This window comes from Prunus avium, chromosome 7 (genome assembly GCF_965620075.1).
Source record: "Prunus avium chromosome 7, drPruAviu1.hap1.1, whole genome shotgun sequence".
Lineage (NCBI taxonomy): Eukaryota > Viridiplantae > Streptophyta > Magnoliopsida > Rosales > Rosaceae > Prunus > Prunus avium.
In genome coordinates this window covers 7,635,538-7,662,255 of record NC_142290.1, presented here as the reverse complement: position 1 = coordinate 7,662,255, position 26,718 = coordinate 7,635,538, and the positions used below count along the sequence as shown (strand labels likewise).

At 37.6% G+C, this 26,718-nt stretch overlaps 2 protein-coding genes, 1 long non-coding RNA gene and 2 pseudogenes across 3 annotated transcripts; 1 reads left to right on the top strand and 4 right to left on the bottom strand.

Moving 5' to 3' along the window:
- The first annotated feature begins 6,864 nt into the window (after positions 1 to 6,864).
- LOC148292952 (uncharacterized) lies at positions 6,865 to 9,038 on the top strand. Its single transcript, XR_015825867.1, has 2 exons — positions 6,865 to 6,971; positions 8,720 to 9,038. It is a non-coding gene; the product is annotated as an uncharacterized LOC148292952 (long non-coding RNA).
- A 4,983-nt stretch (positions 9,039 to 14,021) lies between these two features.
- LOC148292951 (uncharacterized) lies at positions 14,022 to 14,600 on the bottom strand. The gene has a single exon (XM_088244517.1). It carries the CDS (start codon positions 14,598 to 14,600, stop codon positions 14,022 to 14,024), a length of 579 nt encoding a protein of 192 aa, XP_088100643.1.
- Positions 14,601 to 14,651: 51 nt separating this feature from the next.
- On the bottom strand, positions 14,652 to 16,359 carry LOC148292950 (uncharacterized). The gene is made up of 2 exons (XM_088244516.1): positions 15,174 to 16,359; positions 14,652 to 15,100 (listed from the first exon to the last, which is right to left on the bottom strand). Exons 1-2 carry the CDS (start codon positions 16,357 to 16,359, stop codon positions 14,652 to 14,654), a joined length of 1,635 nt encoding a protein of 544 aa, XP_088100642.1.
- Positions 16,360 to 18,107: 1,748 nt separating this feature from the next.
- On the bottom strand, positions 18,108 to 18,953 carry LOC110768234 (putative pre-mRNA-splicing factor ATP-dependent RNA helicase DEAH5 pseudogene; annotated as a pseudogene).
- A 4-nt stretch (positions 18,954 to 18,957) lies between these two features.
- Positions 18,958 to 21,373, bottom strand: LOC148292949 (putative pre-mRNA-splicing factor ATP-dependent RNA helicase DEAH5 pseudogene; annotated as a pseudogene).
- Between the last annotated feature and the right edge of the window lie 5,345 nt (positions 21,374 to 26,718).

Genomic DNA, 26,718 nt, shown 5'->3' with positions numbered 1-26,718 from the left:
TTAATCCTTTCACCAAGACAAAAGGGGTTTCAAAGCAAATACCCTGATTAAGCACAGCAGCGTTAGATAATTTAAACTGAATCCCCATCCTTTGACTATTGACTGCTGTGTGTAGGACTTGGGTAGTTTTTGAAAATACCTCGTTGGTACAACACCTTCATTTATACAATTAAGATCGGCTCCAGTGTCTATCAGTCCTTCAACAGTAAACTTGTAGGTTTTATTAATAACAATAGTTATCATTGCATACCATTTTTGTAGGTTCTAACCAGAAGATTAAACCTACAACTTAGTTAGAACCTTAAACTTAACAACTCTTCTAGGGACTTTTGGCTCTGATACCAGGTACTGGCCCAGACTCTTAAGAGCAAAATTTTTTCAATCGATTTTAAGCTTTCGTGCGGAAGGTAGTGTAGAGACGTAGAGAATAAACATAATTATTATGAGAAATTCAAACATACAAAGCCAAAACCAAGGATAATAATATAGAGAAATTAAACACGATATCAAACGTAATATCATTAAGGCTTTTTATCACAAATGGTCCTTGACGTTTATGAAATTATCACGAATGGTCCTTGAGGTTTTTTTGTGACACTAATAGTCCTTAATGTTTGAACTTTTTATCACAAATGGTCCTTGCTGTAAAAAATTCTGTTAAGTGTATGATGTGGAAGATAAGTGGAGCCCACATGTACAATCACATCGTGACATGTGGATTAAATAAATAAAAAAATAATTTTTTTTTTATGAAAATCCATTAAAAAACCATTTAGCCTCTCTCTCTCTCTCTCTCTCTCTCTCTCTCTCTCTACTCTCTAAATGGTTTTTTTTAATGGATTTTCATAATAAAAAAATATTTATTTATTTATTTAATCCACATGTCATGATGTGATTGTACATGTGGGCTCCACTTATCTTCCACATCATACACATAACAGAATTTTTGACGGCAAGGACCATTTGTGATAAAAAGTCCAAACGTTAAGGACTATTAGTGTCACAAAAAAACCTCAAGGACCATTCGTGATAATTTCGTAAACGTCAAGGACCATTTGTGATAAAAAGCCTATCATTAATATTCAGCAAACTTACATAGAAGCAGGGAAAGCAGTAGTGCTTAACAAAAGCTTCGCAGAAGCAGCACTTGAAAAGACTCAAAACACTCCAAAACACTCAAAATACAAAGTTTATTTTCTGCTTGAGAGGCGATCTTTTTCGGTGCTCCACCGAGGAGGAGAAGCCCTTCATTTAAAGCCTCCTGGCTGTTGACGTGTCAATTAGAGACAGAAGATCACAAAGCAGCCTATAGTAGAGCGGCATCTTCACTTTAATGATTCTGGCTGAACTTTCACGCAAATGGCCAAAAAAGGAAAAAGGCAAGCTCTTACAAAAGGAAAATAAAAACAGAGTAAAAGCAGGAGCATCTTGCTTTTACCAGAGAAAAACGTAAAAGTCAAAAGCTTTATCGAAAATTACAGTAAACACAAATTGTCTTCTTATCAGACATAATATTACTTAGGCCCACCATAAAGATCCGAATGAAGATCTGGATGAAAGTGGTCAAGCATGTCTTCATTAGCAAAAGGGTCCACCTCATCTTCAGGTTGAGTGGCGGAAGCTGATGCCATCGACTCGTCATCTAAATCCAGGATCTCGAGGACTTTCTTTTTCAAATCTACTTTTGATGAAGAAGAGCCTGGCTGATCTATCAGCATATGTAGCCTTTGTGAAACACTTAGACTGGCAGAAGAAGTGACCAAAGGCTGAGCAGCAACAGGATCAAAAGAGGGAATAATTGCTAGGGTAATCTTGACAGGAACTAAATGGTCTCTTGTGAATTTGTCCCACCAACGAATTAAGATACTTCGGACTAAGTTAGGAATATAGGTCCATTCCTCATCAATGTCTTCCGAGATAACATATTCCCATTTTAATATCCAAGGTAGCTCATACATTATCATGAACCACATGAACAAAGTCCTCTGATCAGGATGATTCTTATTCCATTTACAAAATTTCATTTGAAAAGACTCCTTAATTTCAGGAGGAAGGTATTCCATAGTAGGACCCCAGATAAGGAAAAAGCTCTTGAACCAATTTGGGAGTTCTTTCAGAGCCCGAAGCTTAAATTGGATAAACCAAGTATGAGAATAGTTTTGATTTTGAAAACATAAGACATATTCCCACGCTTTTTTATAATCCCAGAAATTATATGAATATGGCCTAATTTCAGGATGGATAAATCTTTTAGCCCTTTCAGGGCTAGGACCCCATTCTTCCAAGGAAATAACATTTAGAATTTGGATTTTGGAAAAGGCTATCGTGTTGGTATTTTCACCTCTATGACGATGAACTATATTAACAGATTTAGTTTCAATTAGGAGAGTTTCATAGAATAGACGGGGCTTATTTAAGGGAGGAAGGTTATCCCTTAAATATTTTTCAGCTAGAAAATTCGGATGTTTGTCCAGATCATTCATTTCAATAATTGCTACAGACATATTCATATACTCACGGAATGGATTTTCAGCACTTTGCTTCTCCTTACCCTTATTATATGGAGAAGAAGTCATCAAAGGCTTTGGATAAGACGGGGATGTCCTAGCAAGAGCTCCTGAAGAGCTCCTACTTGGAGTCATTTGCCCGGAACTCTTGGTTCGCACCCTGCAAAAATTCTCGAGTTAAGAAATCAGGGAGCGCATTAGTTTCACCTTTAATAAATTCAATATCAAAATCGAAAGCAGAAAGTATTCCTTACCATCTTGCAAAAATGTGTTTTGATGCTAAATTTTTCACATCTTTAAACATAATGTCTTTTGCAGCCTTGCAATCCACTCTTATCAAGAATTTTTTTATTTAAAAGATCACTCTCGAATTTAGAAACAGCATGGACTATGGCTAGCATATCTTTCTTAACAGTAGAATAATTCTTTTGAGCTGGTTTCCAAACTCCAGAAGTGAATCTAACCAATTGTTCTGAATTATTGACCTTATGTTTTAGGATTCCTCCATACCCGATTTTTGAAGCATCTGTTTCTACTATTTTAAAGGCTTCGGGGTTGGCTAAGGCTAAGCAAGGAAGTTCTTTGACTTTAATTTTCAACCTCCTCACCGCTTTAGTGTGTTCTTTTGACTAGGGAATTGAGTTCTTTTTCAACCTTTGGTATAACAATTTTGAATCTTGAGCCAAATCTTTATAAAAATCTTTTATATAATTAAGACTTCCTAAGAACCTTTGTAATTGTTGCTTGTCCCTTATCTCATCAAGGAACTTTTCAGCAAAGGATATTGCTTGATCAATAGGAACTATCAGTCCCTTATTAATATTGTGTCCCAAAAAATGAATTTTACCACTAACCCTGCATGCCTCACAACTTTAAAGAAGATATTCAGATGTTTAGGGCTCGTTTGGTACGTCGGACTGTACTGACTAATTTCTGTCGGATAGTACTAATCTGTTCCGGAGAGTACTGACTATTTATCCATAATATTATAAGGCGTTTGGTGCTGTTCCGGATAAATAGTCTGACTAAGTTATACTGTGTTTGGTGATGTTCCGGATAACATCATATCAAACTATTTTAAAAATAAACAAAAAATCTTTGATAATTTTAATGGAAATTGAGATTCAAATGATATGAATTTTTTTTTGTTAAGATTCATATATATTTTTTTTGGAAATTAGAATAATACAACAATAAGTAGAATTCTACACATGACAAAAGGCTACAAAATACCATCCCGATTGCATATACATAAATATATGTGGTTTAACTATTAGAATTGTATTATGAATATTGATCTGCATATGTCTGTATTGGACATCAAAGTTTCCATGTCCAACAAGAAGAAGGAGAAAGTAGCAGCAAAACAGAAGCAATGCAATCAAAAGAGCCAAGGCCACAAGCTTGGGAATTGTAAAAAGAAAAGGAAGAGAGAAAATTTATCAATCAAGAAAATGGTTCAAGAGGAAAACATCATAAAGGGCCCATGGTCGCCCAGAAAAAAAAAAAGGTACCTAGAATTCAAGTTCATACAATTTTAATTTTGTAATTTTGCTACCTAATCGTCAGGTATGTATGTATTCAACTAAACTACCAACACTAGCACAGTTGTTTGCTTTTGGACGAAAACTACCACTACTCTGTTTAATACCAACAATCTAAATATTCATACAACGTTGAATCAATATATCACATACAAAGAAAACATTTTATTAAAAAAATGTCAAAAAAGAAAAATTAATAACCTAATTTCCACAAAAATTTAATAAAAAATTGAAATATATAAAGAATAGAGAAGAAGAAAGAAGAAGCATATTGGAGAGAGTATGAAAAAGAGAGAGAGAGAGTGAGAGATGGATACCTGGAGAAGAGTGAAGAAAATAACATGTGGAGAAGATAGCAGAGAACCCTAGGGAGAAGAAGATGAAAAGAGCGTCTGTCTTTTTTCGTAGAACGCGTGTTCTTATTCCCTAGCCGTATAATTAAGCGTGTATTATCTAATCCGGGGTGTGTGGGTTGTATTAGTTAGTCAGTAAGGAGAGTATTAAAAGCCCAACCCGTATAAAATAGTCGGGTAATTAAATAATACAAGTTGACACCAAACACCTGACATAGACTATTTACTCCTATCCAAAGTCTAATACGGTGTACCAAACGAGCCCTTAAAGTGTTGTTCTAAAGAATTAGAATAAACCAAAACATCATCAATATAAACAATGGTGAAGGCTGTGTAAGGATTAAATATATCATTCATAATATTTTGAAACTCAGAGGGAGCATTTTTCAATCCAAACGGTAAAACATTCCATTTGTAATGTCCAAAGGGGACATTAAAGGCTGTTTTGTACCTGTCCTTTTCTGCGATTTGAATTTGCCAATATCCCGATTTCATATCAAATTTAGAAAAAATTACTGCCTTATTCAATCTATCCAAAAGGTCCTTTTTATTAGGAATTGGATATCTAATCCATTTTAAGGCTTTATTAAGAGGTTTGTAGTTTATCACCAATCTAAGTACCCCTCTTTCTAATTCTGCTGCGTTTTCTACATAGAAGGCAGAACAGCTCCAGGGAGATGAGCTTTTCCTAATTAACTTTTTTCTTAATAAATCTTGAATTTCAGATTTACAAATTTCCATTAGCCTAGCATTCATTTGAATTGGCCTAGCTTTGGTTGAGATTTTCTTTTCATCAAAATCAGGCTCATACGGCAATTCTACTATGTGTTTTTTCCTATTCCAAAAAGCATTGGGTATTTCAGCACAAACTTGACTTTCAAACATCTTTTGGACTTCCTCTATTTTTTCTTTTACCCTATTTTCTTGCAGTTGTTCTTCTATTCTTTTGTACTGCAATTCTTCTTTCAGGTGATATAGATAATTCTCTTTCTTCTTTATCTTTTCTTGAATTTCATTAATATAGGTTGACCTTCTACCTCAGTTCTTATTCCCTCTTCAGAAACAGAGAAATGATAAAGCATATTAATGAAATGGGTTCCTAATATCAGGGACTGGTTTAATCCTTTCACCAAGACAAAAGGGGTTTCAAAGCAAATACCCTGATTAAGCACATCAGCGTTAGATAATTTAAACTGAATCCCCATCCTTTGACTATTGACTGCTGTGTGTAGGACTTGGGTAGTTTTTTGAATGGGCTTATATATATATAAGCCCATTTTTGCATGTCACCAAGACTTAGGCCGCACATTTGCATTTGCTTTCTTATATATACTTATCTATATATATATATATATATATATATAAGCATACAATAGAATGAGGAAGGCTTTGAACAGACATCCCTTCTGTCGCAACTTTATATATATATGGTGGACTCCAAAAACCTTCTGCCCAATTTTCTTCAGCCGCAGCTTTTCAACCGAATAGGCAGATAATCAAGAGATTCCAGCCATACTTTGCTCATTCATCTATCTATTATATATATATATATATATATATATATATATAATATAATATAATATAGATTATATTATATTACCTTATCATAAAGCATGAATGGAGGACTTAAAGTAGGGAGCTTCAGTCGCACACTTTCTCCAACCTAAGCTCCACTTGCATTTATACATATAATGTAATTAGCTTTGGCCATGCAAATCATTCAGCCACATGTCTTTGGCCGCTCCTTCTGTCTAGCACTCTCAATGCAAGCTGAGCTGTTTTGCTCAACTTTCTCCACTTTCTCCACGGTTCTGAGGATACCCAAGAGTATCACTGGTTGGGGGTCGTCCCTATTCAAGACGTTGCCAAGGTACATCTTCTGCTATTTGAGACTCCTCTTGCTTCTGGCAGGTCCCTTTCAAGATTTCGGCCGCAACTCATTCTCTTACAACACCCAGCCGAGATTTCCAACAACCTCGTCCGTGAACTCCTCTAATCCCAGCCGCAATCTCTTCGCAAGCTTTAAATTCGGTTGTGATTTTCAACAGCCCCAAACAAGTTATGGGTTAAGAAAATTACCTCAACAAACAAAACAGAGAAGGTTTTGGCTTCGTAACTTGCTGTGAATCTGTGATGCGCTCTCTTCTTGCTGCAACTCGAACAGTGCACACTTCTCTCAGGGAAGGAACAAGGAAGGAAGCTTTGCTGTCTGTTTCTATCAGACACAAAATTTGACAAAGGTTAAACTTAAGGGAAATATCCTAAAATGCCACCAGTTTTTTAGTTTTAAGTGGAAATACCAGCCCTCCTCAATTTTTTTGCAAATACCACCTATAAATATATATTTATTATCTACTTATTGCCCAAATATCACTTTTTCTGAAATTGAGTTATCTCTCAGCTCTCTCTATTGCTCAGGTCTCTCTCTCTCTTCGATATTTCTTTATCGCACATTGCTCTCAATCTCTCTTACGCAGCTCTCTCTCTCTCTCTCTCTGATGCAGTGCTCTTTCTCCCTCAGCGGTGTGTGTTCATCGAAGCTCAACTCCATCATTCACCTTTAAAAGGTACTGTTCATCGTCATTTTCTTAGTCTGAAGTTGGTTTAGGGTTTATGGGTTTCTATGAAATTGGTTTAGGTGTTTATTCAAAAAAATTTTAGGATTCTCTGAAATTGGTTTACAATTTAGGGTTTTCTCTGAAATTGGTTTAGGGGTTAGTCTGAAATTGGTTTAGGGTTTATGGGTTTCTCCTGTGATGGTTGTAAGGACTGCTGCTTAGTTTTTCTCAATTTCGTGCTGAAGAGGTATGTTTGAGAGGTATGTTTTACTCTGTTTTAAGATGGTATTTGCATTTTGCTGCATATTTGGATGTAATTTTTGGCCATTGAAGAGTGGCTATAATTGAAGTAGTCACCCTTGCTATCTTGAAATTGGACTTCAATTTAAGATATGAATCATTTAGTTTAATCCATCGATATGGAGTGAGGTGGGAAAGGGTTCTTGGGGCTGAACCTGAACCTTAACTCATCATTAGCGTCAATCCTTGCGTTGAGAAGAGGACAAAAGCTGTTCAAGAATTACATACTGCACAAGATTACTTTGGCAGCGACAAACTTCCCCCTTCCTAAAATTCTTGAACAGCTTTTGCCCTCTTCTCAACGCAAGGATTGACGCTAATTATGAGAATAATAACGTGATTTTCAAGTGTCTCAACTTCTTTGTGAATTTCTACCTAGAAGAATTAAATTTCACATACAATCACATATGCATTGACAAGTGACAGATATATTAAATAGATATAAGCCAACCTTACATTATATTTTTTGGATGTTGTTGCATCACCGACCATTGTAGATAAAACCTTTTGAAATATATAAGAATAACAAGAATAGAACATAGAGGTATTTTCAAGTAGAGAACTCGGTTTATTTGAGATATGTACAGACAAAAGGTGGGCTTTGTGCGCAAAACGAGTGATTCTAAGGTGGGCTTTGTATTTGTTATTGACTAGTTTGTCTTTTTGTATGATTTTCATTTGAGAAGGATAATTTCACTAACATGTGACTGATTTTGTGAAGTTTAGTAATTAGAGAGATTGGAAATTTCTGTATTTTAACTGTGAATTACTTCATGCTTGGATGAAACTTCTATTGGTCTGATTGATTTTGCTCTATGGATGACGAAGTGCCTCAATTTGCTATTTGTCATCTAGGATTGGTTCGTTTGTGATGCGCGTTTTCAGTTCCATTTTATGATGCATATTTAGTGTGGGAATTTATTGTGGTGGCAATGGCTATTCCATTATAACACAGCTTTACCTCACTAGGCCCTAAATTAGTTGTTGACTAATAATGCAGAAGTAAATTTGTTGTTATCATTGCTGTTTCAGCATCTAGTAGGATATTTTGCACCATTCTAGTCTTAATGGTTAATTATGTGATTTTGAAATACTAATGTTAATTGGCGTGGGATTTTTCTCTTCCTTGTGCTATAAAACCTGCTAAATTTTGTTGTTATTCCTTGTTTGCAGCTTTTCGTTTTTCTAATGTTAATCGTTTTTAGCAAAATTGTAAGTTTTCTAATTTCGGAAGAGGAAGTATCAATTTTGGAGAATGGTTTTTATTTTGGTTAATTTCACGAAGTGGTTGAAGCTCAAACCACCTGCCATCAACATGTTAAGGTGCTGAGATAGAGTTAGGCCTAATCTATGAAGGATAATTATGTTGGTGATTTATTTGAGTTCTTTGTCGTTCATAATGTACTCAAGTGTCACTGGTTATGCCTATGTATCTCTGACTCTATTTTTTCCCTCAGGCTGGATTAGCTCTGGGAGAGTTGCGAAAGGAAAATAATTTCCTAAGAAGCCTTTGGCTAGTAACTAATCCACCTTCAAGTCAAGAACATCTTTTACATCCTCAACTTTTACAGAAGCCTCTCCGCCCATTCCTTGCTCGAGGGTATTTTGACGATGTAGGAGTGTAAAATGTGATTCCATTAAGGATGTCGTGTCCTTTTTGTAATATGTTGTAGATTATGAATATATATTGGGAATGTGGAATGAAATTATACTGGAAATGTGGAGTTTTTGTATTGCCATTGTATTGCTCCCCTATTGATTTGTATTGTCATCGTATTGCCATTGTAGTGTTGTGGTATTGCCTGGTTATTGCACTTAAATTTGTTTCTTATCACATGTTTTTTCAAGTCTGTCTTGTTAAGGAACTTATAAGGATATTTTGTAAAAGAAAACGCTTGATTGTATTAGTTTATTTGTAAAGGAAAATGTCAAATCATTATTCATTATCATATAAATAAGGTACAACAAGCACCGTATATGTATCTCTTCAATATGATTGATTCGTGTTCAGCTATTGGTGTAAGAATGCGATTCCATTAAGGTGTAAGAATGTGATTCTATTATTTCTTTTTTATTGATGATTTATTATTGTAAGAATGTGATTCCATTAAGGAAGTCACATCCTTTTTATAAATCAAACTCATAGTTGCTTTCCCTGCAACAAATTATATTAATTAAGAAAGCCAACCAAAAAGCAATAAACAAATTATATTTATTGCCCCGACAGCACCTCGTGCGGAATCATGACTGTGAAATTCATCGAGCATTTGAGTGCGCGCATTTCGTTGGATAAAATTGACCTAGCGAAGATCGCATATTACCGTTTGAAGCTTGCTGTAGAGGCTTTAAGGGGGGACGCGTATATATGAGGTAAATGTGGCACTGTTTATGAATTGAGTCTTCACTTATCACTTGAGAATTCACTCTGCTCCTTAATTCTTTCAGAAAATCCTTTAAATGAATATGCAGACATGGAAGATGTGGTGGAGGTGCTTTTTATGGTGATCCATAATGGTGGTGGCGGTGGCTAATTCTCTTACCCTAAACCCTAAATTGTTTCCATTTTGTAGACATGGCAGATAACTTGTACTCAATGTGGAATATGCATCAATTTTAATTTTGTCAAAATAAATTGGGTTGTACGTCTAATCAATACCACTAGGGATGTATTTCTCATTCGGTTTTCAAATTGGGGTTTTGTTTTTGAGTTGCCGTTGTGGTTAGCATACTTATTATGTAGATTGTGAAGTGAACTATTTCGTATAGCTCGATATATAAACATACTTGCGTTTTATGGAGGTTTAACAATTTACTTGTTTGAAACGTTGTGTTTGTTTCCACTGAATTCTACTCATTCTTTTATCTATTTTTTACATTTCATCCGTGTAGTTTTCTTCATTTTTACACTTACCTGTCATTATCGGTTGACAAGTTAAAGGTCAAAAAATGGACATATGGCAAAACTGAAAAACTGAGGAATTGCATAATTCGTTTCTGCCTAAAACGCGATAAACTGGTGCTACCATTGCGATACAGTGGCAATAAAAGGGTTCTAGAAATTGTTGTTTGTGTTTATTTTGGGTTTCTTCTTTTGTTTCATTTCATGTACTTTTCTTTACTCATTACTAGTTTATGATTGGATGATTAGGAGATTAAGTTGTGTAAATTATTACTACAACAATTACATATACGAAGAATAAGATGAACAACATATCATATCACCAAACATAATCATACCACCAAATATAAACATGCTTTTCTTGAACCCATCACCAAGCATTTTCATATTTATTGATACCATACTTTTTTTTGTAAATAATTTTTTCATAGTTAGTATTTTTGTTTTATTATCTCTTACAACGTGTTCTTGTTTTCAAAGGCATGTTGTTTCTTTCTCCTCTCGTTCTTCTTTTCGAATGAGGTTGCCTAAATCCTAAACTCATTGAGGACCCAATATACATACACTAGCGTAGCAATATCTGGGCAATATACTTGCAATAGGATATCAATAATAAGCCAATTTACTTGCAATAGGGCAACAATATGAGTACACTATATAGACAATATAGTGGCAATATTACTACAATACACATACGATAGGATTGCAATATTAGGTCATTATACATTCAATACCCAGACATCCTTTTGAGACTACATTTTATACATGCAAAATAAATCACCACCGAACCCTAACAATACTATCCCGCGAAGGGAAAACGAAGGCAACACTTTCGCATCGCATCACCCAGCACAACATCAACAGATCCAGCAGTGACCCTTATCCAGCTGCACAAACCCTGGCAAATGCAAATTATTAGAGGTCCATCAAAAGATTCATGTTTTGGCCTTCATCCTCGCTGCATGCTGTTGTTAATAATATGTTAACTCGCAATTGTACGGGGCAATTAGTAGTATAGCAAGACAAGTACGAGGTCGTACCCACGAAGACTGAGAAGTTCAAATTAGTTATGTACTTTAGATTACCAAATTCAAGAAGTTAGGAAGTTAAATCTAAAACAGAATTTAAAGCAAGAGTGAGTTTGAAAACAAATGCAGCAAGATTAAAATGAACTTTGAAGTGAGAATGCTTGTGATTATAGAAAGAAATGAACAAACTGAAATTGCAACGGAAAGCAAGTAAACAAAAGTAACAAAGGGTGATTTTGAAAGTTAAAACACAGGTTTGGAGACTAGGGCATTCGATTCACCATAACAATTCAATTCTGGGTTATAAAGATTCAAGTAACAAGTCTAATTCAGATTCAAAGATTGATTCTAGCTAAAGTATGATTAGGCCATGGTGTTTGGTCCTAACCTTGTGTTCCTAATTCCCTAATTTGATCATTTGTTGTCTAACCTAAAATTAAGCATTAGGAACCCATTAAGCATAGAAGAACATTTTAAACAACCAAGTATGTATCTAATCCCTGTTGTCGAATGTCCATACATACTCTTCCTATTCATAGTTCAATTCGAATTAAAGCATGGTGTATACTCTTAATTCAAACCAAGATAGTTAACAAACAAGTTCTAATGGTGATCAATCATTCAAACAAGCATGTTAACTTATAAGCATAATGAATAAGAACATGAATCATGAATCAAACTTGAAACTCCAAACTTATAAACCCAGAATATTCATGTTAGGTTACATCGAAGCCCTAGTTATGGATTTAGCTACTCATAATGGAAAAGAGACTTGAACAGAAATGAGAAAACATAATGAATGCAATAAGAGTAGAAAAACCCTTTTTCTGAAGTTCTTGTGGTGTCCAAGGCTTCTCCAAGTGCTTCTCCACTTCTAATGCTTCTCCAAGAGCTTCCCCACTTCTAGAAAGATGTATGAAGAATATGGAGGTGATTTGGGATGAGTTTGAGTGAGTGGTGATGGCTAAGGAAGATGAAATTCGTAGGGAAATGGAAGAGAAGTTTGCTGGAGTTGTTTTGGTGATTGTTGGAGTGTTTGGGATTGTGAGAGTGTTTGAGGATGGTTGGAGTGAATTGTGGGGGTTGTGAATCTCAGGATTTGTTGTGTTTTGAATGTGGAATGGATGTGGTATTTATAGGGAGAGGGGAGTGATAAATCTGAATTCAATATGGCTAATGCATTCAACACTTGCATTATACAATCTAAATTGGTTGATGCACTTCACTAATGCATACAACACTTGCATTATAAAATCTGAATTGGTTGATGCACTTCACCAATAAATCCCACCAGCAGCCCTAGCTCATCTTCATGTCACCATGACCAAGCTTCCAACAAGCTCAATAGCTCATGCCTAGCTCACCATGACCAAGCTTCCAACCAGAAACAATAGCTCATCCTGAGGTCAGCATGACCAGCAACTTCAAGGGCTTACGAATTGGGCTTCCCTTAAGCAAATTAAGACTTTAAGCACTCAAACTTGAAGTTCAGAATGTCTTCTTTCCAGCCATATATCATTTGGGCCAATCCAAGGTCGGAGGAGGAAGTTAAGGCCAAAACAAATTGCTAACTCATTTTGCGCGCTGATAAAATCCATCCTGAGCATGGCTCTGTGTTTGCTAGGTAACAGACTCCATATTTATCCAATGGGGCTGAATTTTGGATATGTTATAGTACACACCCATTGGAACAACTTTCATGAAAAATGCTGCCTCATCCGAGCTGTGTAGATTGCTGAAACAAAGCTTGCAATATGACCCACGAAACTGGACTGGCAAGAGGCTGTAGGAAAAATGAGTTTGTCTTTAAGCTCTTCTTCCATTCATCCAAATTAGGCCTTAACATGCTTGAATTGCATGAATTATGCTCTCTTGCTCTATTGGCCTACAAAACACACAAATAGAGGCAAATAACTCAGAATTATAGGAAACTAAGCAAAAGAAGTAAGTAAATTGGGCATGTATATGTATGAAATTATGAGCTTAACACATGCACGAGACTATGATGAGCCATTCCCTCTCCACCCGTATTGAGCACCTGCCAGAGACTAGCTACATCAATTTCGCTCCAATTGAAGTCTGGTGAGACGACCGAAGCATAATCTTGGAACATCTAGAAGCCGTTGTTGAAACATTCAACCATTTCATGGTTATATTCTTCAGATTTTGTGAATTGTTGGACAACATATTTCTTTGTCTCTTCCAAACTTGACGTGAAGATGGTGCCTATGCTTCTGTTATATATAGGAACTTGTCTAATTTATATTGTGTTGAAGGAGTTAGTGACAAGTCTATATATTACGAAATTGGGTATATCCAGTCAAACACATAGGACATTTCACCTTGTATTTGCCCCATGCATCGTCTGAATTTGTAATCACAAAAGAAGGTGTAGTAGAAGTATCACGGTAATTACGTAATAATTGCATTGTAAGGACTTTAATATTGTGGATTCTGATTAAGTTACATTTCAGGCCCATTAATTTCATACTTACACAGTTTACATTGCAATAGCAATACCAGAGCAATACAAGTACAATATAATAGCAATTTGAAAGCAATAAAGGTACAATACGATAGCTGTACTGTCAATATAAATAGGGAACACGCCATGCTCTATAGCAATGCAACCCGAATACGCATATTTAACAGAATTCACATTCCACATAACACCAAATCCAGCTTAAATAAAATTCAAATTAACGGTACCTAACAAACCAACACAAATCATATTGTCTAAGATACATTACGCAGTGGAATATTGTTTTTACATGTGCTTTTATTGTGGCCCGTGGAACCGCACCTTGAGCACTTTCTTGTAATGGTGCTCTCTCATTGTGAGGGAATTCTTAGCTTCTTCCGTCTGCCTGGCATGACCTTTGCCATGGGAGGTAGCACAACTCGACTTCGGACATCTTCAGGAATAACCCACATTCCCTGAGGCTGTACCGGGTAGATGCTATCCGAATAAGCATCCAACCAGGTATTTCGAGTGTAATACCGAGAAGCCTTGGAGTATACATTTTGGTTCAAGAAGCGACAAACTGCAACTACATGCTTGCAAGGTAGCTGCTCAAGCTGAAACTTCCTACAACTACAACTATTGTTCGTCATATGTACGAGGCCGTCCGTATCACCATCTACAACATTATACTGTACGTTATTTAGTTTAATGACATTCATCCTTGAAGCATCATCCAACCTATTCCTCAACTTCTTCTCGCCAAAATTGGGGCACAATGTTGTTGTGCATTTCAAAGCCAACTCACGACGTTCGGTGAACCATTTCACAAGCAGATTAATAATTTCCCCTATCAAATGAACCACTGGCAGCATCCTTGCAAACCTAAGGACTGAGTTTATTGACTCTGCAATATTTGTTGTCATTACATTGTAGCGGCGTCCATCCATGTGAGCTCTAGACCACTTGTATAACCCTGCTTGTTCAAGATATTCAGCAACCTATTCCTTTCTCTTGATCTTACGAAAATGACAATCAAATTCAGCCATTGAATAAGATTTCGCAGCCTGCTCAAAGTGCATCAGCATTTGATCATGCTTTTTCAACTTGCAAGTGCGTTTCATGTTTCCCTTCATATGATAAAAGCATATGCCATGTTGCGCTCTTGGAAAAACTTTGTTCCACACATTCTCTATGCTAACATTGCGATCAGAAATGATAACAAGATTGGGACACTCACCAATGGCTTCATGAAGTTTAGTGAAAAACCAATGCCATGATGCATCCGTCTCCAAATCCCCAATCCCAAAAGCAAGAGGATATATATTTCGATTACCATCGAATGCATTTGCTACAAACATAACACCCTTGTACTTGGATTTTAAATGAGTGGCATCCACTGCTATCACTGGGCGCATGGAAGAACGAAACCCTCTAATACATGCGCCAACTGCCATAAAAAAAATACACAAAGTGATTGTTCTCATCAGTATGGATGTGTGTCTTTGTGCCGGGATTCATACGCTCCAATTCATAGCAAAATGCTGGAAGGATATAATATGCCTCCTCGGCTGATCCTCTAATGGACATTAGAGCTAACTCCCTCGCTTTCCAAGCTTTCGAATAATGAATGGTCAAACCAAAGTTGTGTTTCACATCTCTCATTATGTCACTTGGTGTGTATATTGTCCGACAATCCTTCAACTTCCTTTTCAATGAAGTGGCTACAAGTGATGCGGTTGCTTGACGATGGTTGTCATTTACGAACCTCAAATCACATTCATGGACAGTTGTACACCTCACAATCATGAAGTTGTATTCTCCAATTCTCGATGCTCGGACCCGCCATGGGCATGGACGTTGACAACAAACCACAAGCAACCTCTTAGTGCAAGAGAATTGCACCTTAAATTGAAAGTGGCCTCTCAATGCCATGAACCGTAAGTTGGTCAACAAGGCTCCCTTACTAGAGAAAATTTGCCCAACTTTAATTTTCCGATTCCAATCACTTCGCAAATACTCTGTGTCCAAATATGCTTCTCCATCATTTACACCAGCCACATTGTACTGGTTTTGTTCACTCATTTCACTCAAATTATGTTCACGAGTGGGTTCAGATTCTCCCCCTAAACGCATTATTGGCAACTGGGCTGATGTGTTCAAGCGGCCCAAAATAGGAGGGGTAGAGTACACTGACACTTCATTTGTTTCAGTACCATTATCACCACCATGCATCTCCTCCACCTCGCTAAAATCAATCATGTCCATAAAATCTGTCTCAACATCACCTCCCACATTGCTTTCAACAATGGCAACTGAAGAATGACCCATCCGACTACTATTTGTCGTCATATGCATACTATCAACTACATTATTTCTCAGTCCTTTATCTTCTATACTCACGAGTAAGGGAGCTAGTTTTGAAGGTGTTACCTCACAATTGTACTTCATAAAAAATTTGACATCATCATCATCCTCAATCTTTATATGCTTCCACTCATTCGAGGCCACCAAAACTGAGAACTTTAAGCAAACCTTGTCTTCCTTGTTGTTTGTATTACCAATCTGATGCACACGATCCAACAGTTCAGAAAATGTGATGCTTCGTGGTACTATTAAGCCTTTTGAGTCACCCCCTTCGTATTTGCACATCTTCTTTGAGGTCACCCATTTTCCATTGTAGCAAACTAGAATAACAATTGTCTCCATTTCTGACCATCACAAAACAACATTTCATTAACACATTTGAAGCCACGACCAAATCACTGCAATACAACAACAATAACCAGGCAACACGATGACAATACAACATCAATACAATAGCAATATAACAGCAACACAACCGCACTAAAACAACACTAACACAACACTGAACAAGGATTCATCACAATCAAACTATACAAATCTACTACATCAAATGGAAAATCCGAAGTTTCAACATTCATATATCCAGAGCAATCTAAATGCATTTGGTAAAAACCCATATCGATGAGCATGAAGATTCAAAAAAACATTACCCAAACAATTAAAATAAAACCAATTTCATGGCAACCCAAGCAATCAAAAGTAAACCAATTTCACAGAATTCCACAAAGATTAAGAAAATGACCATCAAGAATGCCTATTGGAGGTCAGCAATGGAGTAGAGCTTCAAGGTTGCAAGCAGCTGCGACCTTATGTTATTCAAAAGACTTACCTAGAAGATGGAGTCGATGTAGGGTTTCCAGATTCACAACAGAGAGATGGGGACAATTCAGAACAGGTACAACTGCATGAGAGAGAGAGAGAGAGAGAGAGCGAAGAGAGAGAGGGAGAGAGAGAGAGAGAGAGATAGCGAATATAGACCTAAGAGAGAGAGAGAGAGAGAGAGAGAGAGAGAACGAATAGAGAGTGGGAGAGAACTAAATTTCAGAAAAAGTGTTATGTGGGCTGTAAGTGGACAATAAATATATATTTATAGGTGGTATTTGCAAAATTTTTGGGGAGGCTTGGTATTTCCACTTAAAACTAAAAAATTAGTGGCATTTTGGGCTATTTCCCTAAACTTAAAGGTTTGATGTGTGGGCTGCCGCAGGGCTGTGCTTTAAATTTTGGCATGGGCGATTTTCATTAATTTTTTTTTCTCTTAAGATATTACATGGTATTACATATAAAAAAAAAATCCGCATGGGCTGTAGCCCATACAGCCCACTATGTAGATTCGTGCCTGGTCAGATATCCTTTTTTTCTTTTGGATAAACATTAAGAGATGTACGACGACACTCTTACAATGGGTCAATACACCTACGATAAAAGTTGGTGTAACAATGAGAATTACCACAATTAGATATCAAGCTCATCACAAAATATATCGTAATCGCATCGTGATGAAGCTGAGAGCTACAACAGATTATTTTATTGAATGCAAATCCTTGAGAAATCTGGAGGTCCTTTGGCCTTGCTATAATATACTTAACTAAATCCACTCCACGTTTCTCCTCTTCATTTTAAACAAACAATTTTCACGTTTCTCCTCTACCATGAGATGCTGCGTACCACGACGATTATTTAATGGTAATAACCATATGAAATTTTCTTGGGAATTTAAGAAGGAAATTCTTGCCCACAACAATTAAATTAATCAACCTTCAAAGATCATATTGCTTAAAATATGAAAAAGGAACAAAAAAAATTGATTTATTCAGATTTGAAATATGGAAATCAGATTAGACATGCAATTAACAAAGAGTAAACAGTTGGTGATTGGTTGGGGGTGTTCACATTTCTTCCAAAATCATCAGTTTTAAAGATCCACAACCAGTCATGTCCTTTTACATATTTTGATGAATGATGGCAATGCAATATACTACTAAGCTTTGAAATTCAAACTTCAAGATGTGGTAATGTATTATACATTATATACCAAAGCATATGTGCTAGTCTCCTTTTACATTACAGAGAAATCAATATATATATCTTCAAGCACGACACCTACTGAGGCGCCAAGAGTTGGGCTCATTGTATTTGTCATATAGTGGCTCGATGCGTTCATGACACTTGTGCTTGTTCATCTTGTTAGCCTCTGCAAATTTGAAGGACCTTGGTGCCAGTTCCACCATCCATTTTGGGTCTATGGCTGTTACCTCGCGCATGTACTCTTTTGTGGTCATAACCAGCTCATGGTAGATGACCCAATCTGGTTGTTTCTGGAACAGAGCACTGCTTGGATGGATATAAACTTGCTGGTTCTCCACCAGGGTTCTGTAGCAGCCACCCTCCTCCTGCGGGTCCTTTCTAGCAACATGAAAGAAGAACCCTGGGGTAATCGCCTTCCTGATCTTTGTATAGTTCTTTCCTGCGCTGACAACATCCAGTTTGTACTTGTCCATGATGCCCATAAGCTGCTTTCTCACATCCTGTGCCCTCCTCAAGAATCGAGACTGAACAAAGTTGTTAAAACACCATGGCCATGAAAAGTTACTTGCTTTCCAAGCCTTATAGAGTGCAAGTAAAGTTAGGTGGTCTCCCTCTGGCTGAAAGAACTTGGCTCTCTTCTGATCTGCCTGGGCTTGTTTTTCCCTTGGCCTGTGAAACATATTGCCTGTCTGAGTCATTGCAATGATGGTCAACATCTCATCACTGCATCCAAGGTCGACGCTGGCGAGTAGCATCTTAGACAGGGGTGGTTCCAGAGGAAACTCGGCCATTTTCCTACCTAATCTGGTCAGCAGCCCCTCCTCATATAGTGCTCCTAAATTGTACAGTTGTTCCATGGCAGAAAAGAGTGCTTGGCGTGGAGGAGAATCCATAAAATCAAATTTCAGGAGATCATTTATCCCCATAGCTTTCATCATAAGTGCAGTCGATGCCAAATTTATCCTCTGGATTTCTGGAGTTGTAGTTGGGGACATCTCGTTGCGGTATGCACTTTCAGTGTAGAGGCGGTAACATTTCCCAGGGCCTGTACGCCCTGCTCGCCCAGCTCGTTGCTCAGCCGACGCTTGTGAAATTGGAGTTATGATTGTTGTGAATTAATGACTAACTCACTGCCCTTTTAAGATCTTGTTGTTGATGGACTTTGGACAAAGAACTCAATGATGGATGAATCACACACACACACACACTTGAGACAACAACCAAGCACAAAGTGACACAAGAATTTATAGAGGTTCAGCAATTGCCTACATCCTCTTGGTGATCCCCTTGAGAAATTCACTTCATGAAAGAATAAGTTACAACTTTGGTTTTACACAGAAAAACCCCCTTAGAACTCTATTCTCTCCCCAAGCTCTCTTTTCTCTCACACCCTTTGCTCAACACTTTGATGCACTTGTGAACACTCTCACAACCCTTGGTGTTTCCCCCCTTTGTGTCTAGACTCTCAAGACCCCAACTCAGCTCCTAACTTGAACTGATTGCTCTCTCTCACGTTCTCCCTTGGTGAGTTAACCTCCTTTGAACACAATAGCTCCCAGCTACTTGACCACCTTGAGATTAACCACCCCTTGTTTCTGCTTCAGCCACTTCCTCTTATTCAACTTGTTTTCTCTTCTTGTGTTATCTTACTTCACCCCATTACCTACACAAGCCAATGGACAAGAGATAAGATATCAGCTTGTCCTCCACGTTCCTCCCTTTAGTCACCACTTAGACTAAATGTCAGATCAAGTAGGTAAATAGAATCCAACTCAGCCACCTCCATTAAACCAGAAAATGGAGAGAAGAATATTCAAAATAAGATAACCAATTAGCCATGAGTGCTCTCCCAACTATCCAGCAGGTAGTCAGCCTTCATTTAACTCAGAAGTGACCCACTAAGCCTCTGAAATCTTGTGGAAAGCGATAGCCCTTGAAAACACAGTTGAAAACACGTAAGAAAACGTCACAACACGACTGGGACGACCGGTCGCCAGGAACTGGCGACCGGTCGCTTTTGGACTGAAGCTTCAGTTTCGATTCTGTTTCTTTACGACCGGTCGCAAATGTCACGCGACCGGTCGCTCATGCTTCCTGCGACCGGTAGCAAATAACTAGCGACCGGTCGCCCCATGCATTTGCTCCAGACTTCGATTCTGCTTCTAAACGACCTGTCGCCCAAACCTTGCGACCGGTCGCGTCCTGAGACACCTGCATCCTTAAATGTGAGCCATTTTCCAACAATGATCAGTGAGTCAAGCCCCAGCTTTGGGTTATAAACATTTTGTTTAGCAAACCCCGGATCAATTACATAAAATATCCCATCAATGGTCAGTGATACCTCAGCAATATTAGTAGCCACAACTACTTTCCTCTTCCCTGGTGGAGTAGGATCAAATTTCCTCGACTGCATTTCACTTGGAAGGGTGCTATATGCTGGTAGAATAATCAACTCAAGAACATTTTTACCAAGACTTTTCATCCTCTCATATAGAGTCTGGCATGCAAAATCAATCTCTTCTTTTCCAGTCAAGAAGAGAAGGATGTCACCTTCTGGTTCTTTTAAGTGGATTTGTAGGACGGTGATTAGAGCTGCGTCAAGGTAATCACTTTCTGGCTGCTTGGTGTATAATTTCTCTATGGGAAAAGGCATCCCGAGGATGGTGAAGATTTTATAGTCGCAGAAATATTCTGAAAACCTCTCTGCATCCAGAGTAGCAGATGTGGCAATCAAATGAAAGTCTAATCTCCGGTTCAAAAGCTGGTTAAGTAAACCAAAAAGCACATCTGTAGCGACCGTCCTCTCGCGAGCTTCGTCAAGCATGACCATGGAATATTGAGAAAGGTTCTCATCAATCATAATCTCCCTAAGAAGCATACCGTCAATCATGTACTTGATGATATCTGGTCCAGTGCAATCCTCGAAACGAATTGTATAGCCAACTTCCTCTCCCAAACGGCAACCAACCTCTTCAGCAACCCTCTTGGCCACAGACATTGCAGCCACCCTACGTGGCTGTGTACATCCAATCTTGCCCTTTGTCGTGTAACCTGCTTCTGCAAGGTACTGCGTTACCTGGGTTGTCTTACCAGAACCAGTCTCACCAATGAGGACGAGCACTGGATTAGTACGCACCGCCTCAATCAGTTGTTCCTTCAGCTTGTAGACAGGCAAGGTCTTCCTCTGTTCCTGAATTGAAAGCTCTGACCTCTGCCCAAAACTGACGGTTTTCCCTGAAGCATCCTTCTTCCACTCGGGCATTTCATAGCCTGACAAACCCACACCTCTAAGTTCTTGTGCAAATTGCCTCTCACTAGCCTCTGGCATTGGATCTTCCCAAGGACACTTCTCTATCCTCCTTAGCTAGTACAGATTGAAGTGCAGCTGCGCGGCTCAATGACCCTTCTAGATTCTTCAAGATCTTCACAGGGGACATGTCCAAAGAATATTCCAAAAACCCTAGCTTGTCCTCCCTGGTTTCAACCTCAGTCTCTTCCTCAGCTCCCTCTTCTTGATAAAGCATACCATTTGCTTTTTCTTCATCATACATTGGATACTCTGTAACGCTCAAAACACCAGAGGCAATCAACTGCTGGGTGATCGGTTCATAATTGTATATTATTTCTTACCCTTCTAGCTTATGATTTGGTTATGTTTTTGAGTTAAACTTGTGCTTTTAATCCTTTTTGTGTTTATCTTTCAGTTAATTGAGCTTTAGGTAACAATGATGGCTTTGGAGAACATAATTCATGCAATTCAAGCATGTTAAGGCCTAATTTGGATGAATTGATGAAGAGCTTAAAGATAAATTCATTATGGCTACAGCCCCCTGCCAGTCCAGTTCCGTAGGTCATATTGCAAGCTTTGTTTCAGCAACCTACATAGCTCGGATGAGGCCACATTCTTCATGAAAGTTGCTCCAATTGGTGTGTACTATAACATATCCAAAATTCAGCCCCATTGGATAAATCTGGAGTCCGTTACCTAGCAAACACAGAACCATGCTCAGGATGGATCTTATCAGCGCGGAAAATGAGTTAGCAATTTGTTTCGGCCTTAACTTCTTCCTCCGACCTTGGATTGGCCCAAATAACATATGGATGGAAAGCGGACATTCTGAACTTCAATTTAGAGTGCTTAAAGTCCTAATTTGATTAAGAGAAGCCCAAGTTGTAAGCCCTTGAAGTTGCTGGTCATGCTGACCTCAGCATGTGCTGGTTGGATGCTTGGTCATGGTGAGCTAGGTATGAGCTATCATTTCTGGTTGGAAGCTTGGTCATGGTGACATGAAGATGAGCTAGGGCTGCTGGTGGGATTTAGTGGTGAAATGCATCAACCAATTCAAGATTTTCTAATACAAGTGCATCACCCATTTCAGATTTTCTAATACAAGTGCATCAACCATTTCAGATTTTATAATTCAAGTGTTGTATGCATTAGTCTTATTGAATTCTGATTTTCACTTCCCCTAGGCCTATAAATAGGGAAGTTCTCTAAGCTTGTAATAACACCCCAAGGGGGGGGAGCTCTCAAACACTTCTCTAGAGCTCCCTTCCCTTCTCTCCCTCAAATTCTCTTAGTTTCCCTTTGTAGTTCTCAATTGTTGTAATAAGATCATTCTATTAAATTTTCTTTGTACTAAATATCAAACACTTTTCCTTTCTCTTCTTCTAATTCTCTAAAGCTTTCAAACACATGTTCTTCCAAAATCCTCAAAGTTCTCAAACATCTCTCTACTTCCCTTCTCTTCCAAAAGTCTCCATGTCTCAAACACTTCACAAACACATTTCTCTTCCTTCCCTAAGTTCTCAAATTCTCCAAGTTCACAAACATCCTCCAAGTTCTCAACCACTCTCTTCCAAATTCTCAAAGTTCCTAAACACTCTCTTCCAAAATCCACAAAGCTCTCAAAACACCTCTCTACTTTCTTCTCCAAATCCTCCGAGTTCTCAAACACTCTCTTCCAAATTCCCCATGTCTTAAACACATTCCCTTCCAAAATCCTCAAAGCTCTCAAACACATGTTCTTCCAAAATTCTCTAAAGTTCCCAAACACTTTCTTCTCCCTCCTCAAAGTTCTCAAACACTTCCTTTCTTCCTCAAAGTTCTCTTAGTTTCCTTAATGTTTTCTTAGTTGTAATTTATTTTTCTTTGTTATGTAAATTCTTTTCTTAAGTTTTCAAGTTGAATTAGTTTCCAAGTTTCAATTATGGTTTTTGTTCTTATTCATTATGCTTATAAGTTAATATGCTAGTTTGAATGATTGATCACCATTTAGGCTTGCATGTTAGCTATCTTGGTTTGAATTAAGAGTATACACCATGCTTTAATTCGAATTGAACTATGAATAGGAAGAGTATGTATGGACATTCGACAACAGGGATTAGATACATACTTGGTTGTTTAAAATGTTCTTCTATGCTTAATGGGTTCCTAATGCTTAATTTTAGGTTAGACAACAAATGATCAAATTAGGGAATTAGGAACACAAGGTTATGACCACACACCATGGCTTAATCATACTTTAGCTAGAATCAATCCATTAATCTAAATTGAACTTGGGAACTTATTTGCTTGAGTTACTTATTTCTTTCTTCCTTGTTTTATGTTCTTTGTTTTTGTTTCTGTTTTGTGTAGGGAAACTAAATTGGATCATTCAATCACCAATCCCTGTGGAATCGACCTCGCACTTACATATGCTATACTACCAACGGTTCGTGCACTTGCGAGTATCACAAGTTGAGGATGCAGCTTAATCCATTTTGGTGGAGCTAAATCTACGCAACAAGTTTTTGGCGCCGTTGCCGGGGATCGGTAACATTGTTTGATTCTATTTGGCTTTCCTACTTTATTTTTTTTTTCTTAACTGGACAATTTCAAGTTTTAAAGTTAATGACATTAATGGACAAGTTGTGTTTGTAGTCCAACAGAAAAGGACAATTGCCCAACAAGCAAGAGAACTGGGTTTAAGTCCCAGCTTACACAACCCATTGGTGCTTGTTGCTTTGAAGCATGGAATTGGACATGTGTTGATTTTTCCTTTTCATTTTTAGTTTTTTTTTATATTTCGTAATCCTTTAATTCTGTTTCAAGTTTTTTGTGTTCGTTTTAGCAATTTATGATAGCTTAATAAAAATGGAGAGAGATGGCAACCTCAATCATAAGAATGGGGAGTGTGGAGCAGTGGGAGAAGTCGCGACCTCCAAATGCATCATGCTCGACCTAATCGCTTCAATGGGGAGTATTCCAATCCTTTCTCTTTAGTTGTTTTGTTATTACTTCAGTAATTTTAATTTTCTATTTCTTTTATTAAAAAAAAATTAAAAAAGATTTTTTATATTAGCTGACTCGTGGTAACTCCAGTGAGCGTCTCCGTCAATACAGTGTCTAGGAGTTCTTTAGGCGACACCTTCGGTGTCTAAGAAGTTTGGGTTTTAAGTGGGACCTTTGTGACCCCTCCAACCTTCCCGGATCCCCTGGCTGTGTTTTCTGAGGCCCTTAACTGGTCATCCATGAGTTGCTTGTATATTTGTGTGTTTTTTTTCAAAAACAAAAAAAAACAAAAAAAAAATTAAAAAATTAAAAAATTAAAAAGTTTAAAAAAAAATTGAAATTCGAGTTTTTATTTAATTTTCCTTGTAAATTGCAATTTGGAACTTCTTTGTTGTTTTTTTTTCTTTGTGTGGTCAGTTAGTTGTAAATAATAATAAATTTAAAAAAAAAAAAAATCAATTTGGAAGTTCTTTGTTTTCTTTTATGTTCTTTTTTTTGTTTTGTTAGGTTAGTTTATTTATTTACGTGGTGTGGTTAGTTAGTTTATTTCTGAGTGTTAAAAACACATTTTTATTTCATTTCAAACATTACAAACAAAGAAAAAAAAAAGTAAAACAAAAAAAAAACAAAAAAAACAAAAAACAAAAAAAACATTCAAGTAAATTAAAAATAAAAACAACTTCTTCATCTTCATCTTCATCTTCATGGCATGCCTCTATTGTCTCTTACTTGCAGAATCTGCAGCAGCTCCACATGGTCCTCATTTTTTCTCTGCAGTGCTTCCACGTGCTGATTGGCACAGTAGAGCCGCTTCTGCAAGTCCGCCACCATAGCCTTCAAGGAAGTTATTTCCTCGCTCATCGCGGCACACTCCCGTGTTCTCGCCAGCAATCGCATACCCAAATTGGTAGCCGAGACCGCATGGAGAACAGTTAAATTATTGGACTCCTCCACCGCTGCTTTGTCAGACCTCTGTGCTACATGCAGATGATCTGTCGGTGTGAGCTTGCTGCCAATCATGCCTCCAAGCAGCGCTGCTCTGTTCGGCATTGCCTCAGAAAAGTTCGGTATTACCTCAGCAAAGTTTGAGGCCGTACCGTGATGATATGTGGAGTTTGGGAAGACATGGTTTTGAGGAGCCCTTATCTGCGCATTCGGTGGTGCAAGGGACAGTTCAAGGCTAAGATCATCAAGGTGAGTGCATGAGGATGCCATTGTTTTGTTTTTGGATTTTTTGATGTTTTCTCTAAATTTGCAGGAAGAAATGCGGGGTGCTCTTCTACTTCACCGAGATGAGTTTAAATAGACTTATGCAGATGAGGGAGCCGAAAGCACTTCGGATCTCGAGGGTGCTATCCTGTGCTCTTTTCTCTCGGATCCCTTCATTTCTGGCGCAAATTGCGAGCACGTTTTTTTTTAAAAGGGAGCATGTCTACACTTTCACTTACTTTTGCCTCCCTGTTTTCTGATGTTTGTGTTTTTGCTTTTTCAGTTTTTATTTTATTTTATTTTATTTTCAATTATTTTCTTCTTGTTTGACAGGTTTCTTAATAATGTAGTTGGAAGAAGAGACAAAATTAAAGATGCGTCTTGGACACCTGGTGCAAGAATCCCAACTCTTCTTTTAAATTCTTGTTTGAATTGCGTGTTTATTTCAGTTTATTTATTTATTTATTTATTTTGTTTTTTTTATTTAATTAGGTAGTATAATTTAAAACTCATAGGATATTCTTTGAAGGAGCTAAATTTTTGGTAACTCCAGTGAGCAACCGCAGTCTATACAGTGTCTAGGAGTTCTTTAAGGCGACACCTTCGGTGTCTAAGAAGTTAGGGTTTTAAGCGGGACCATTGTGACCCCTCCAACCTTCCCGGAACCCCTGGCTGTGTTTTCTGAGGCCCTTAACTGGTCATCCTTAAGTTTTTCTCTTAAAAGAAGAAGCAGTTATTTGTGTATTTACTTAACTAAAAATAAAAAAATAAAAAAAAAAAATCTTGTTTGGGTCTTCGTGTTTTTGTTTGATTGTCGTTCTTTACATTTAGGGTCAATCGTTTCTTTGAGATAGCTAACGTTTTTATTTCCCAATTAAAGAAAAAAAAAACACACATACACTTTAAAATTAAATAATAAATAAAAACTGAAATCATTTCTTCTTGGCGCTCGGTGTCTCGACCATAGGAGCTTTGAGTTTGGCCCTCTGGCTGTCCTCTTCCGGGGCTTCACGCACAGCCTCTTGGGGCTCATCACTTGAGCTCCCAAAGATCGCAATCTTAGCTTGAGCGTAACTACTCTCGCGATCCGCTTGCTTGCGTTTACCCGGTCGGTCTAGGTCCTCCAGTTGCTTTCTCATGTCGCGAGAGTACAACTCTACCATCTTTGATAGATTTTTATTCTCGTCTCG

What these genes read in the sequence shown, in the direction of transcription:
- LOC148292951 (XM_088244517.1), bottom strand. Translation starts at nt 14,600, where the DNA reads ATGGATGGACGCCGCTACAATGTAATGACAACAAATATTGCAGAGTCA.
- LOC148292950 (XM_088244516.1), bottom strand. Translation starts at nt 16,359, where the DNA reads ATGGAGACAATTGTTATTCTAGTTTGCTACAATGGAAAATGGGTGACC. An exon ending in ATTTTGCTATGAATTGGAGC is followed by an intron (nt 15,101 to 15,173) that starts GTATGAATCCCG and finishes TTTTTATGGCAG; the next exon opens with TTGGCGCATGTATTAGAGGG.